This window comes from Lampris incognitus, chromosome 4 (genome assembly GCF_029633865.1).
Source record: "Lampris incognitus isolate fLamInc1 chromosome 4, fLamInc1.hap2, whole genome shotgun sequence".
Taxonomy (NCBI): Eukaryota; Metazoa; Chordata; class Actinopteri; order Lampriformes; family Lampridae; genus Lampris; species Lampris incognitus.
This window is the reverse complement of record NC_079214.1, coordinates 70,846,047-70,859,460: the sequence shown is the minus strand read 5'-3', so window position 1 is coordinate 70,859,460 and position 13,414 is coordinate 70,846,047. Positions and strand designations below refer to the sequence as shown.

Genomic DNA, 13,414 nt, shown 5'->3' with positions numbered 1-13,414 from the left:
ATCCCATCAACCGGTTTCTCTTTTTTTTTTACATTACAAATCCATACCAGCAGTTATTGAAATCAAAGTTTGTGATATTGAACAGTGTTTACCATCATGAATTCTTCATGTGTAGTTCCATCTATGATTCAGCACTAACCGCTATCACTAATTGCAGCTATGTGACATGACTTTTCTTACTACCACCTTTACAGAATTGATTGTAAAAATTTTAATTCAGTCCGATACTATACAAAGATCATCAACATAAATAAGGGTAGGCTCAAACAAAATCTTATACCCCTTTTCCGCCAAATTAGCTATGGTTCTTGAACCGGTTCCGTTCAACATTCTAGGAGCCATCTAGAGAACCAGCCCACATTTCCACCAGTTTTGAACAGAAACATTATAATCAAGGCTGTGTCATCAACAAAGGGCGTTGCAGAATGAAGTTTCAAAATGGATCAGTCTTTTTAAATAAGACTTCCGCTTCCAGTGTGGAAAGATGGTGGTGCAAATTCACGTTTGTGGCAGTCTCACCCAATATCGGTGTGGGAAGATGGCGGCACGAATTCCCGCTTGCGGCAGCCTCACCCAGTCCCATCCATGCAGTGTCTTTGTCCAAGTCTCAGTTTGTCTTCATTTGATGGCTGGGAGAACTGGTGCTGGATCAGCTGGGAGAGCTTGGTCTGCTGTGTCCTGTGGGCCCAGGGACCACGGCCTTGCCTGGAGCTGTGCCCGAAGAGGTAACACCTAGGGCACTCTGACAGGACGCGGAAGCGGGGCAGGCTAAGCTAACTGCTAGCCCATGCAGACCGGCAGTTCCGATTAACACCGAGAGTGGTCTGGCAGCGGCCTTGCCTAGCCTTGACTGTGTTTTTAGTGTCGTCGTGTGGAGTGCAGGCAGGTGTGTTGAAGGTGTCTGGCTGGGAGAGTTAGCGTTGGATTGGCTGAGGGAGCTTGGTCTGCTGTGTCCTGTAGGCCCAAGGACCACGGCCCCTGACCGGAGCTGTGCCCAAAGAGGAAACAGTGAGGGTGGTCTGACAGGACACGGAAGTGGGGCAGGCTAAGCTAACTGCTAGCTCATGCGGAGTGGCATTTTAAAAATGATTCATTTTAATTAGCACACCATCCCCTAGAAAACACGTTTTTTTGTTGCACCTGCATCCCAGCCTTGGCCAACTCTTCAATTAGGTTGGCATACAGCTTATAAGTTCTCGTGCTACTTTCTAGCTTTTCCTGAAACTCAAGAGATGACCAAATCATCACCAAGCATTGGGTTTCCTCGACAGACCACTTAACGCTTTTTTCCCCAACGATTTCTCATTTGACTTCTCCATTGTTGCCTTCTCTATCCCTCTTTTCAACCTAGAACATGTTCTTACGACAGGTCCTACTATTTTTTGGTTCCAGCTGCTGCAAACCGAAACGGAACCTGTTCCATGTTGGTGCAAAAGGGGTATCACTTGCATCGCAGCCTTAACATCGCAATGTAGCCTGAGACAAATTTTCTTTTTTTCACATGTGCCAGAAGGAGAATTCAAGCCATTTCTCTCTGAATAAGGAACACAACCACGACCTATCACTTTCCCTCACTATAAAATGGAGCTTGCACGGCCAGATCATTTCACAGCAGAGCAGTCCTCTATGTTAATTTAATTTACTTTCGTTTGGAGTTGATTTTGTAAGGATACAGCATCACTATAGACAAACATTTTTACTATAAGTGGAACGCGCCATCATTCATCATCATCGGCAGTCAGTCGGGGTCAAGTATGACTCCTCCTTCTGGGTCTTCAGGTGGGCGTAGAGGCCAATCCTGGAGCCGCATAATGGGAGGACGCCTGCGCATGACAGCTTTTTACATGGAGTGGCTGATTCGCCTGCAGCCACCACACGGTCCTTGGCAGGGGGTGGCCACAGTCCAATGGCATGGAGAACCAAGATGATTGGGGACCACCCTCTGCTGCAGCCTTCATCCGCCTTCATTGCCGCTGTGACCCGGACACATCTTCTGCCAGTTCTGCCGTTGAGGTCTTTGCTGGATCGCGCTTTGTCTTGAACCTACCCCTTGACCTATCCACCTTGGGTGACCCTACCAGGAGCCAAGCTCCAGATGGTGTAGCTCTTAGGATCATTAGTACACGCAAGCTTCTCCACCACGAAAGGTGGCGATCCAGGAGAAGTCCCCACCAGTCTAACCAGTGGCACTGGTGGGAAAATAAATCCCCTTTTTACTGACTGAGTGATGAAGCCAACATTTCCAAGTTAACAGAGGGACGTACATTCTGTAGATGTTCCCATTTGCCCACTATGAGCTTTAAATAGCCAGATGTCAACCAAGACAGATTTAACCGGATAGCTGATGCAGAAAGAGGTCCTGGAGCCTTTGACTTTTTTTTCCCCAATCAATCGATATTTATTTTCAAAAAGGAATTAAATGCATCTACTTTTCCCCCCACTGTATTTTCATAGTTTTTCAACATTAAGTAAACCTGCATGAATTATTTAGCCGGACCATCTTGTGAAAAGTAGAATAAAACATTTATTTATAAACATGCTCGAGTCTTTTACCCTCTATAATGTTGCATGATAATTTACCTGCAAAAAAAAGAAGTAAAATTGTAAAACTGCCATTTTCTCAGACAACAGTCGTAACAGCAAACTCTCATCCTGTGACATCCCTTGTCCATGGGATATACATGGAAATAATGCAGAACCACAAACAGTTCTTACACACTGCCTTATGTTGAACGCACATCCTTAAAAAGAGAACAGCTATGCCTTATAGTGGACATGACTTTAGGACGGAGCTCATAATACAGAGCTAATTAAGTCGCCTTGAAAAGCAGTGACAGGCTTTCTGTCTTCTAGGACATCAAGACATAATGTTGGCTGGGAGCCGACCAGGGTTACCGGTTGTTCAACATGTAGCTTTCCAACTCCCTGCTGTAGCTATGTACTATCAGCAATCATTAAGCTGATGAAGAATTCTGGATATGAAATTCAATTTAATGGACACATTGGGAGTCTGTATTGCTGATGAGTTGTTGATATTTTCACTGCATGTACCACACAGTTACATATAGGCTCACCTGCTTGCCTGACGGGTAAGTCCAGCTGGTCGGACATGGTGACTCGTAGTAGAGTGGACACAAAGTTTATCTGAGTGTGACCCTGTGAGTTAGAATAGAAAAACATGATTAATTTAAACCCCAGCTCTATCTGTGGCTCAGAGCATTTGGCTAGTTAGAGCAAATATTCATTTTAGTGAACCTCACAAATTAATTTTTCATTAAACTTTCAACTCAATGAGTAAAAGTTCACAGCAGGGCAATGTAAAAATACCTGAACAGAGGCACAAATCATAACTAGTCATCAGCCAAAGAGAATGACGCCACCCAGGCAAACAAAGACAGGAATCATCTTTCAGGATTGTCAAACAATGTAATCAATTCCAAAAATGATCCCAGCTTGGTCCCCTACCATGGTTCCATCAGTCATCTTGATCACCATGGACTCAGGCCAATTCATAATTCATATTCAGTGTTTATGTTCTTATAACACCAAACAAAAAAACATGTTTTGTTTCAAGTGAGCCTCATAACTTAATAGAAAAAGACAAAAAAACTAACAGAACCAGCTTCTGGAGGGCTTAGGTGCTGTGGTTGCTTGAGAATGTGGGAGGGGTTGGTCGGGGCATCTGAGCATTGTACATTGTGAAAATATGCATTCACATCATTTTGGACCATTATCATTACGATATTGATAAAAACACAACATACGTTGTTTTCCACAGTCCATGCAGACCCATAAGCCAGAAGAAACGCTACACAGACATGCTCAGTGATGAAGTGAGTGCTACGTCCTCCATATTTCTGGGATTGATCGTACTTTGCGCCATACAAAATAACATAAGTAAAACAAGACCAATGGTGAATGGATCTGAACTGCAGTTTTCTCATCCTCCCACAGCCATCTGACAGTGTGACAGCGTCTGGCTGCATAGCAAAGATTCTTTTCGGTTGGACGTCTATAGACAGAGCTCATTTTCCCAGCAGCCCCCAGTCAGCTGACAGAGTTACTGTAGCAAGTCAGTCCTGTCTCACTGTCTGCTCTGGCATCATTATTTTCTCTGGCAGTTAATGTGTTTTCAGACTGTCTTTTTGAGCTCATCATCTGTGACAGACATACTTCTTGGCTGTTTGACAGATTTTCTCCCTGGTTCACTTCTGCAGCGAAGATGTCAGGAGATGCCAAGAACTCGTCTTCACTCTTCATGAATTTACTCTCTGTGTGGCAGCAAAACTTGTTACAGTAGCCTCCAGAAACTCTGAAACACTGTCAGTGCTGAGTGGACTAAAAACACTTGCTAGCCTAGCAACATGAAGGCTACAACAACCCTTGTCGCCAACACTGGAAAATACCGTAGTCCCTCTGGTACTCTCTCCATTCAGAAAGAACATCTGCTGTAATGAACACGTAATTGTCTCGTCCTGAAATCTACGACAACCCCCACTTTTTTGGGAGATTTTTGGATTTTTCACCCTAATTGTACCTGGCCAATTACCCCGCTCTCTGAGCCGTCCCGGTCGCTGCTCCACCCCCTCTGCTGATCCGCGGAGGGCTGCAGACTACCACGTCTCCTCCGATACACGTGGAGTTGCCAGCCGCTTCTTTTCACCTGACAGTGAGGAGTTTCACCATGGGGACGTAGCGTGTGGGAGGATCATGCTATTGCCCCCAGTTCCCCCTCCCCCCCAAACAGGCGCCCCGACCGACCAGAGGAGGCGCTCGTGCAGCGACCAGGACACATACCCACATCCGGCTTCCCACCCACAGACACGGCCAATTGTGTCTGTAGGGATGCCCGACCAAACAAGAGGTAACGCAGGGATTCCAACTGGCGATCCCCATCTTGGTAGGCAACGGAATAGATCGCTATGCTACCTGGACACACCCCCCCTTTTTTAACCCAAGTTTTTCTCCAGAGTAGAGAGAGGTCTGCAGGCCCGCCGGGTCCCAACGGGTCCCAACATGCTAAGTTGATTCGGGCCGGACTTGGGCCATTTCCCCCCCCCAATACAGACTCCAACTCATTTATCTTCCCATATACATGCAGAGCACACATAGGCTACTGTATTAAATATTGTTATATTGATTATACTATAAATATAAACACACATGTACACGCACATCAGAGAGAGCTGAAAGTGATATTGGTGTCGGTCTTGGGTTGGGCTGAAAAACTGCAGACTTTGTCAGGCTGGGGCCGGGCTAGGGCTGGGGTTTTTGGTCTGTGCAAGGCACTACTGCAGAATGGTAGAGAAGTCTCAGCATAGTTTTTGGCTGGACCACCCCTACACATGCAGTTGTCTGTGATGGAGTCTCGCCATTGGTCAAACGGCTGAATTAGAGTTCACTATTGGCTGCAAACAGTTTTCTATTGCATCATCAGCTGTTCACGGAACCGATGTCAAAACAGCCGCTTTTTAGACGTAGTTACGCAAAAACAGACATTTAATAAATGCAGTTGCGGTCCAGCCATACACTAGGTTTTAACCTAGTCTTGTTTCCGGTCACTTGGTCTAGGCATGTGCAGGCTTTCAGACTCGACGCGACAACGGCGCCGCTGCACTCTGAACCCCAGTATGTCCGATGGCTCACGCCGCCCCATGACGAGCAAAACGTAGCGTGCGCCCAACGTCGTGGCGGGCTGTAACAAATAACACCCACGTTGCCGTTACAAACGAGGCAGCCAGCCAGGCAGACTGGAGGGGCATATCACACAAAATGTGAAAATAATGACGGACTCATCCTGCTAGAAGTTCTGAAAACCCCGCCTATTCTGCCACGTCCCTCGCCACCTCTCTGCTGCACACCCAGTCAGATGTGCACTGAACCCAGCGGCCGGCAGGCGCGCCCCAAGTCGCGCTGCGTCTGAAAGGCCGTTTGTAAACGGATCTGGTACATGGCTCCTCCGGACCCAGCTGATGAAGAGCCGTTGTAGTGATGGAGAACTTTAGTCTGTGCAAACTTGCTGCTCAACATATTAATGACGCATGACAGCCTGTTTTTTTGGGGGGGGGGGGGGTTGCCCTACATCTTTTACTACTACTCTTCTTCTTCTTCTTCTTTTGGCTTGTTCCCTGTTTCTCAAGGGTCGCCACAGCGGATTTGATAGTTTCCATCGGTACCCTGTGAGGGCACAGCACCGATGACGTTTTTTGCTACCATCACCACTGTTATAGTGCGTATAATATTGCCAGCATACACACAGCATTGCTGGCAGTGCTAGCGATCTTTGCTTTAGGTTACAGCATAAAAGTGTGAGCCTTCCTCTACATGTGCCACAACAGCAAAGTATGGCAACTTCCGCTATTCCTATAAAGAAGCATTTGAAATGCCGCTGGGTCCCAGTCCAATGCTCCCACTCCTCTCAAGTCCTTGGGGAAAAAAGGTTGCAACAAAAAAAGACAAAAAAAGGGGGATCAGACAAAAAAATAATCCATCTCCTTGAAAACATTCAGTGTTCCAAGTCATGTCAAGTTTATTTATATAGCACATTTAAAACAACCACAGTTGATCCAAGGCATACCAAGTGTAGAAAATCAAGTATTACCAATAATTACTTAAAAGGAAAGATTTCAATTTAACCTTTTTTTTATCTGAGAGACTTTTCTGACCTGTGCCGGCTACATCTAGTCATGACTTTTGGTAGTTTTTCCAGTTTGTTTGTGCAAGTGACATTTTTAGATAAAAATTGGTTATGAAATGAGCAGGTGACCAATCACCCTGACGTGATCTCTACATATATTCCACATTTTAAGCATACTTTGTTTCACAGTTTTAATTCTATGCGGCCTGACACGATAACTTTAATGAGCCGTATTCTGGTTAGCAGTTGAAACTAGCTTCCGTTGCAAAAACAATACTCTATCAATCAGTAATAAGTAAAATCTATCAAAACAATAGGCTGTAAAAAAAAGCCCATTGCATACAGTATAATTGAACTTTATTCCCTACAGAATTTACTTTCACCCAGAATTTACTTTCACCCATATATTCAAGCAACAACTGTACAGCGATTACGCAATTACGACATTTTGATAGCTAGATTTTGAGCAGTTATACATTGTAGGGAAATTAATATTAGCAGATTAATATATATATATATATATATATATATATATATATATATATATATATATATATATATATATATATATATATATATAATCCAGTGATTCAAGTAAATTCTTGAATGGACAGTACAAGCCTGTTTCACGCCACAAGCAACCATCAGCTGTTGCTTATGCATGAAACAGGCTTGTACTGTTGAGCAATTTTCCTGCCGTTGAGTTTCATTTAACGAAGCTTTGAGTACAGCGTTCAATTATATTGATGAAACGTACTGGCGTATTGTTTGGTCACTTTAAACTGGCTACTACAACAGATAAGAAAAGTTTCCTTTGGAAACGATGCAAAGTGATCCTGCTCCGGTCGGGACCCCAGCTGGGCAGCATGCCCTCACACTGAGCCTACTGGCACCAGCTGTAACAACTGTCACAGCCACCCATCCCCATCCAAAGTTCCCCCACCTGGGTTTTGGTGAGTCATGGTCAAGTCAAGTCAGACTCCTTTGCAGAGCCCTGGAATCCCTATTCAGTCCGACCCAGCTGTGGAATCACGCTACGTTCCCTGCACGGATAAACACAAGTATGTCCTAAACCTTCTCAGACCCTTCGATTGGGAAGAGGAAAACCCCCACGGGGAAGAAGAAAACAGGGAAAAAGGAAAAGGGGGGGGGCTCAGGGGAGGCATGACGGGAGGAATCCCTCTTCCAGGACGGACAGGCGTGCAGCAGGTCATGGGTGTCATCACTGCTGGGCTTGTCCCAGTGACACGTGAGCATATTTGTGTAGCATGGCCATGGCAAGCTAGCCATGTGGCTAACACTAGCCCTGGTTTAAATAACCCCACGCCACACTTGCCAGCAAATGTAGCAATCCCTCGCAAGCGCCGACGTCCCCGCGAGTTAAGCTCGCCGCGAGAGTAAACATCCATCGGACCACTCGCCAGATTTCCACACCAGGAAGAAGCGGCGCTAGCTAGCGCTGCCATCCGTGAAACAAGCTAACGGCTAGCCCACGAGTAAAGCAAGCGGCTAGCATTAGCCAGCTAGCATCGGTGTTGACGTCGGGGGCGTCCTGGTGGCTCAGGCCTGGCGGCAGCGTCTCGGCTTTGGACCCGGCTCCTCGGTACCGGAGCTATACGGCTTCCCCCGCTCCGTTCAGCCGGTGTATTCTGCCCGGCCCCGCGGGCGGGCCGCGGAAAAACGGCTAACGGTGTCAGGAGACACGGCTGTAAGACGCTGGCGTGGGCTCGCTGCTGGCAAACAATCGTGTCATCATAACAAGTAGTGGCTATCGGGGACGCTCGGCCACGCTCGCAGGCGTCTGATCGGGTGCTGGGGAGACGAGCCGCGGGCCGGCCGATGCCCGGCGACGGGTGCGAGATGTGTCAGAGTTGAGGACGGAGCGGAGCGCGGCGCAGCGCAGCGGACACTGTACATGGCGTGATCGCACCATCTTGATGTTTGTCGGAAAACGAGGCCGCGACTCCGCCACCGCGCCGCACAAACTACCATTACTAACATCCCCCAACTCTCGGCACTTACCTCGTTCAGCTGTCTCTCCGCAGCCTCTCGCAGGTTGGGGTCCATAGTCCCCCGCAGGGCCTCGACCAAAGACTCTGGATCCATTTGGGAAACTCTGAGCTGCGACTCGGATTTTAATATTTCAACGCTCTCCGTTCTCACTCACTGCGCACATGGACGCACGGCTCTCCAGTTACCGGCGCGAAAGGGGCAGTGGAGCGAAGTACCCGGATGGAGCAGCGCCGGAGCTCTACCGTGTGAGTGCCGCCGCTTATGGCCGCCGCGGCACTGTGGGACTTGTAGTCTCGCCCGGCTGTTTCGCCCCGTGCCAATGCAGCGAGACCAGTCCGGGAAGGCGTCCTGCGCGAGCCTGACAGGAAACCGGAAATCATTGCTGTGGCGAGCGGAAGGGATGAAATCACATGACGCCGCTACGTGCGTAGCGACTCCATAGCCTGTTTCTCTGTTGACCACGTTTCAACACTTTATACAGAGGCATAGTTTAGGACTCTTTATACAGAGATGTATTTCAGGACATGATACAGAGATCGAGTTTAGGACTCTTTATACAGAGATGTATTTCAAGACATTATACAGAGAAATACACATTTCAACACATTATACAGAGCTACATGTCAGGACACTATACAGAGATATATTTCAGGACATTATACAGAGATGTATTTCAAGACATTATACAGAGAAATACACATTTCAACACATTATACAGAGCTACATTTCAAGACATTATACAGAGATTTATTTCAAAATATTATACAGAGATATATTTCAAGACATACAGAGATATATTTTAAGACATTATACAGAGAAATACACATTCCAACACATTATACAGAGATATATTTCAGGACATACAGAGATATATTTTAAGACATTATACAGAGAAATACACATTTCAACACAGTATACAGAGATATATTTCAAGACATTATACATATACATTTTAAGACATTATACAGATGTATTACAAGACATTATACAGAGATATATTTCAAGACATTATACATATATTTTTTAAGACATTATACAGATATATATTTTAAGACATGATACAGAGATGTATTTCAAGATATTATAGAGAGATGTATTTCAAGACATTATACAGAGATATATTTTACGACATTGTACAGAGATATATTTCAAGATATTATACAGAGAAATACACATTTCAACACATTATACACAGCTACATTTCAGGACATTACACAGAGATGTATTTCAAGATATTATACAGAGATATATTTCAAGACATACAGAGATATATTTTATCTCTTTTTTATCTCTATTTTATCCCTAGTGATTTTAACAACCAGTCCTTTTTTTAATCTTGAATGTCTGGAGTAAATCAGTGACTACTGCGAAAGGGCAGCTGACAATCAGGGAAAGACCAGATGACGGCCTGGAAAGACTGCTGACTGGAGGGAATAGACCCCAAAAGGGCTCATACTAGCAGGACCCAGCGCTAGTTAGCGTTCCTGGATCCACCCAATATTGCTACGAAAACTTTGAGAAGAATACCCCCAGAGTCTGCGAGAGTGGGGGTGCAAGATGACTCACAGGTGGATCACGCGGTAACGGAACAAGGAAAGGATTTGACAACGAGTCGGATGACCAGCACTGCAACCGATGGATCATCAGCACTGGCAGGACAAAAGCTGCACAGCTGCATCTGTGGCTGGTCAAAGGTTACATCAGTGAAGGGTCTCAAGATCCATCAAGGCAAAAATAAGTGCCTTAGTGAACTCGGTAAGGGGCCTCACATTGACCAATACTTTTTAAGAAGTAGGCCAAATCAGTCGAGTGAAGCCCGGAGGCAGGAGAACTCCTACAGTCCTCAGGGTATCCGCACCCCAGACGAAGTTCAGCTTTGCATAGACCCTCCAGTGGACTCCAGTCTGGAGCCCTGCCAGCCACAGCCAGCAGCAGAGAGGAAGATGGAAGGAAGAAAATCTCAAATCCTGTGGCCCAAGTCCAGCCAGAAGATTGAATGGGAGACCATCAACTCTGACCTCGTCCTCTTGCTAGAAGGTCAAAAGGGAACAGTTGAAAGAAAACCGGAGAACATGGGAGCCATAATTTACAGCTATGTCGTAGAGAGATTTGGGGTAAAGGAGAAGATATCCAGTAGGCAGAAAGACCCTTCAACCCAGCCCAAATCCAGGAGGCAGCAGGAAATTGACAGGTTGGTGAAGGAGAGAAGACAACTGAGGAAGCAGTGGAGGAAGGCCAAAGAGGGAGAGAGGGTTGGGCTTGACGAACTGCAGGCTGAAATAAAGCAGCATTTGACAAAGCTGTGAGGAGCAGAACACCTCAGACGACAGCATAAGAAGAAAGAACGGGCTAGGACTCGCTTCTACAGCAACCCTTACAGCTTTGTCAGGAGCCTTTTTGACAGCGAGAAAAATGGGAACCTTGGAGTCCCCATACGAGATCTGGAAGAGCACCTAAAGAAGACCTACTCTGATGTCCGGAGACATGAGCCAGTCACCATCCCGGATGACATGCCGCCAATTCACCCACCTGACCACCATATGGACACAAGACCCCCCACATGGAGCGAAGTGGAGAGGACGGTAAAGCAGGCAAGATCGATGTCAGCTCCTGGGCCCAATGGTATTCAGTATAGACTAAGAACACTCATGGAGTCCTGAAATACCTCTGGAAGCTGATGAAAGTGGCATGGCAGAAAAGAGTCATACCCAGGGCATGGCGAAGAGCAGGAGGCATTCTGATCCCCAAGAAGAAGAACTCTTCCTGCATCAGCCAGTTTCGCCAGATCAGCCTTCTAAATGTAGAGGGAAAGATCTTTTTTAGCGTGATTGCCCAAAGGCTCTCCACATTCCTGCAAAGAAACAACTTTGTCGATACATCAGTGCAGAAAGCTGGGATCCATGGCTACTCAGGATATATGAAGCATTCTCATATCATCTGGCACCAGATACAAGCTGCCAAGAAAGAACGGAGAGACCTGCACGTGGTTTTCTTAGACCTTGCCAACGCTTTTGGATCGGTTCCTCACAAGATCCTGTGGACGGCGTTTGATTTTTTCCATGTCCCCAAAAACATCACAGAGTTGGTCAAGACCTATTTTCAGGATCTCCAGTTCTGTGTCACAACACAGAACACCACCTACACTTGGCAACATCTGGAAATAGGCATCATGGCGGGCTGCACTATTTCCCCTGTGGCATTCACCATGGCAATGGAGCTCGTCATCCGTGCATCTCGATGGGTGGTTGGAGGCGAAAGGTCCAGGAATGGCCTGCAACAACAAAACCATGCACCAGGCGCCTGCTACAGAAACTCCAGGAGAACATCGAGTGGGCATGAATGGAGTTTAAACCAAGTAAATCTCGCAGCATCTCCATTGTTAAAGGCCAACTAACAGATGAACGGTTCTGCATTAGTGATCAACCAATCCCCACAGTCCCGGAGAAGCCCATCAAGAGCCTTGGACGGTGGTACAATGCAGACCTCAAAGACACCCAGCAACTGGAGCAACTTCGCCAGGATACAATCAGTGGCCTCAGGCAAATCAACAACACTGCACTGCCCGGGAAGCTGAAGCTCTGGTGCTTTCAGTTTGGGCTGCTACCCCGACTCATGTGGCCAATAACCATGTACGAAGTCTCACTATCGCATGCCAATCGCTTGGAGAGGCTAGTGAACTCGCAGGTGAGGAAGTGGCTTGGACTGCCAAAGTGCCTCAGCAGTGTTGGACTCTACGGCAATGGAGCCCTCATACTGCCAATTTCCAGCCTGGTTGAGGAATTCAAATGTGCCAAAGTGAGGCTGGACATGTCCCTCACAGAATCCCGAGACCCGGAAGTGAGAGGAGTTGCTCCAAACCTCGCAACAAGGAAGAAATGGACCCCAGCTGCAGCTGTACTGGAGACGTAGTAGGCCATGTTCAACAAGGCAGAGGCGTCCTTGGCCTGGGAACAAAAACACCTACCTGGCAAAAGGCGACTACTACCGAACGGTGAACTATGGTGGTAGAGGAGGTTCGCCGACAGCAAGAAGCAGCCAGATGTTCTAAAGCCGTACCACAAGCCAAACAGGGCTGCTGGATGAGGTGGGAGGGTGTTGAAAAGAGGAAACTCACATGGAGTGAGCTCTGGAGCATGGAATCAAATAGGCTGAGCTTCATCATCAAAGCCACATATGATGTCCTGCCCTCTCCCATAAATCTAAATCTCTGGTTTGGAGAGAATCCATCTTGCTCCCTGTGTACAGCCCCAGCAACCCTCAAGCACATCTTGGTTGGCTGCAAGACCAGCCTCACCCAAGGCAGATACACCTGGCGACATAATTAGGTGCTCAGGTGCTTGGCAGCTGAACTCGAGCGCAAGAGGGTTTCCATCAGTGCCCAACCCTTCAACAACAGCTTTCGTTCGGGAGGGAGATAAACTGAAGGCCAACCCTTCACTTCCCAACTTAGGCTCACTAAACTCAGCCAGGGATTGGGAAATGCGAGTGAACTTAGGCCAGAAGCTCATCTTCCTGACAGAGATCGCAACAACCACCTTGCGACCAGACCTCGTCCTCTCGTCCAATTCTAACCAGCTCGCTTACGTCATTGAGCTGACAGTCTCCTGGGAGGATGCAGTCGATGAAGCGTACGAGTGTAAGAAGCTGCGGTATGCCAACCTAGCAGCCGAAGCAGAGGACAGAGGCTGGAAGGTGAAGGTGCGCCCTGTGGAGGTGGGTTGCAGGGGCTTTGTTGCCAGCTCCACAGCAAAACTCCTGAGGGAA

General features: G+C 47.0%; 1 protein-coding gene across 1 annotated transcript in view; it reads right to left on the bottom strand.

Moving 5' to 3' along the window:
* The window catches only part of ipo7 (importin 7), a 54,598-nt gene extending 45,709 nt beyond the window's left edge, over window positions 1-8,889 (bottom strand). Inside the window, exons 1-2 of the mRNA XM_056278173.1 lie at window positions 8,660-8,889; window positions 3,075-3,156 (exon numbers count right to left, since the gene is read on the bottom strand). Coding sequence (XP_056134148.1) covers window positions 3,075-3,156; window positions 8,660-8,743 — 166 coding nt within the window. The 5' untranslated portion in view covers window positions 8,744-8,889. The remainder of the gene's footprint in view (window positions 1-3,074; window positions 3,157-8,659) is intronic.
* Between the last annotated feature and the right edge of the window lie 4,525 nt (window positions 8,890-13,414).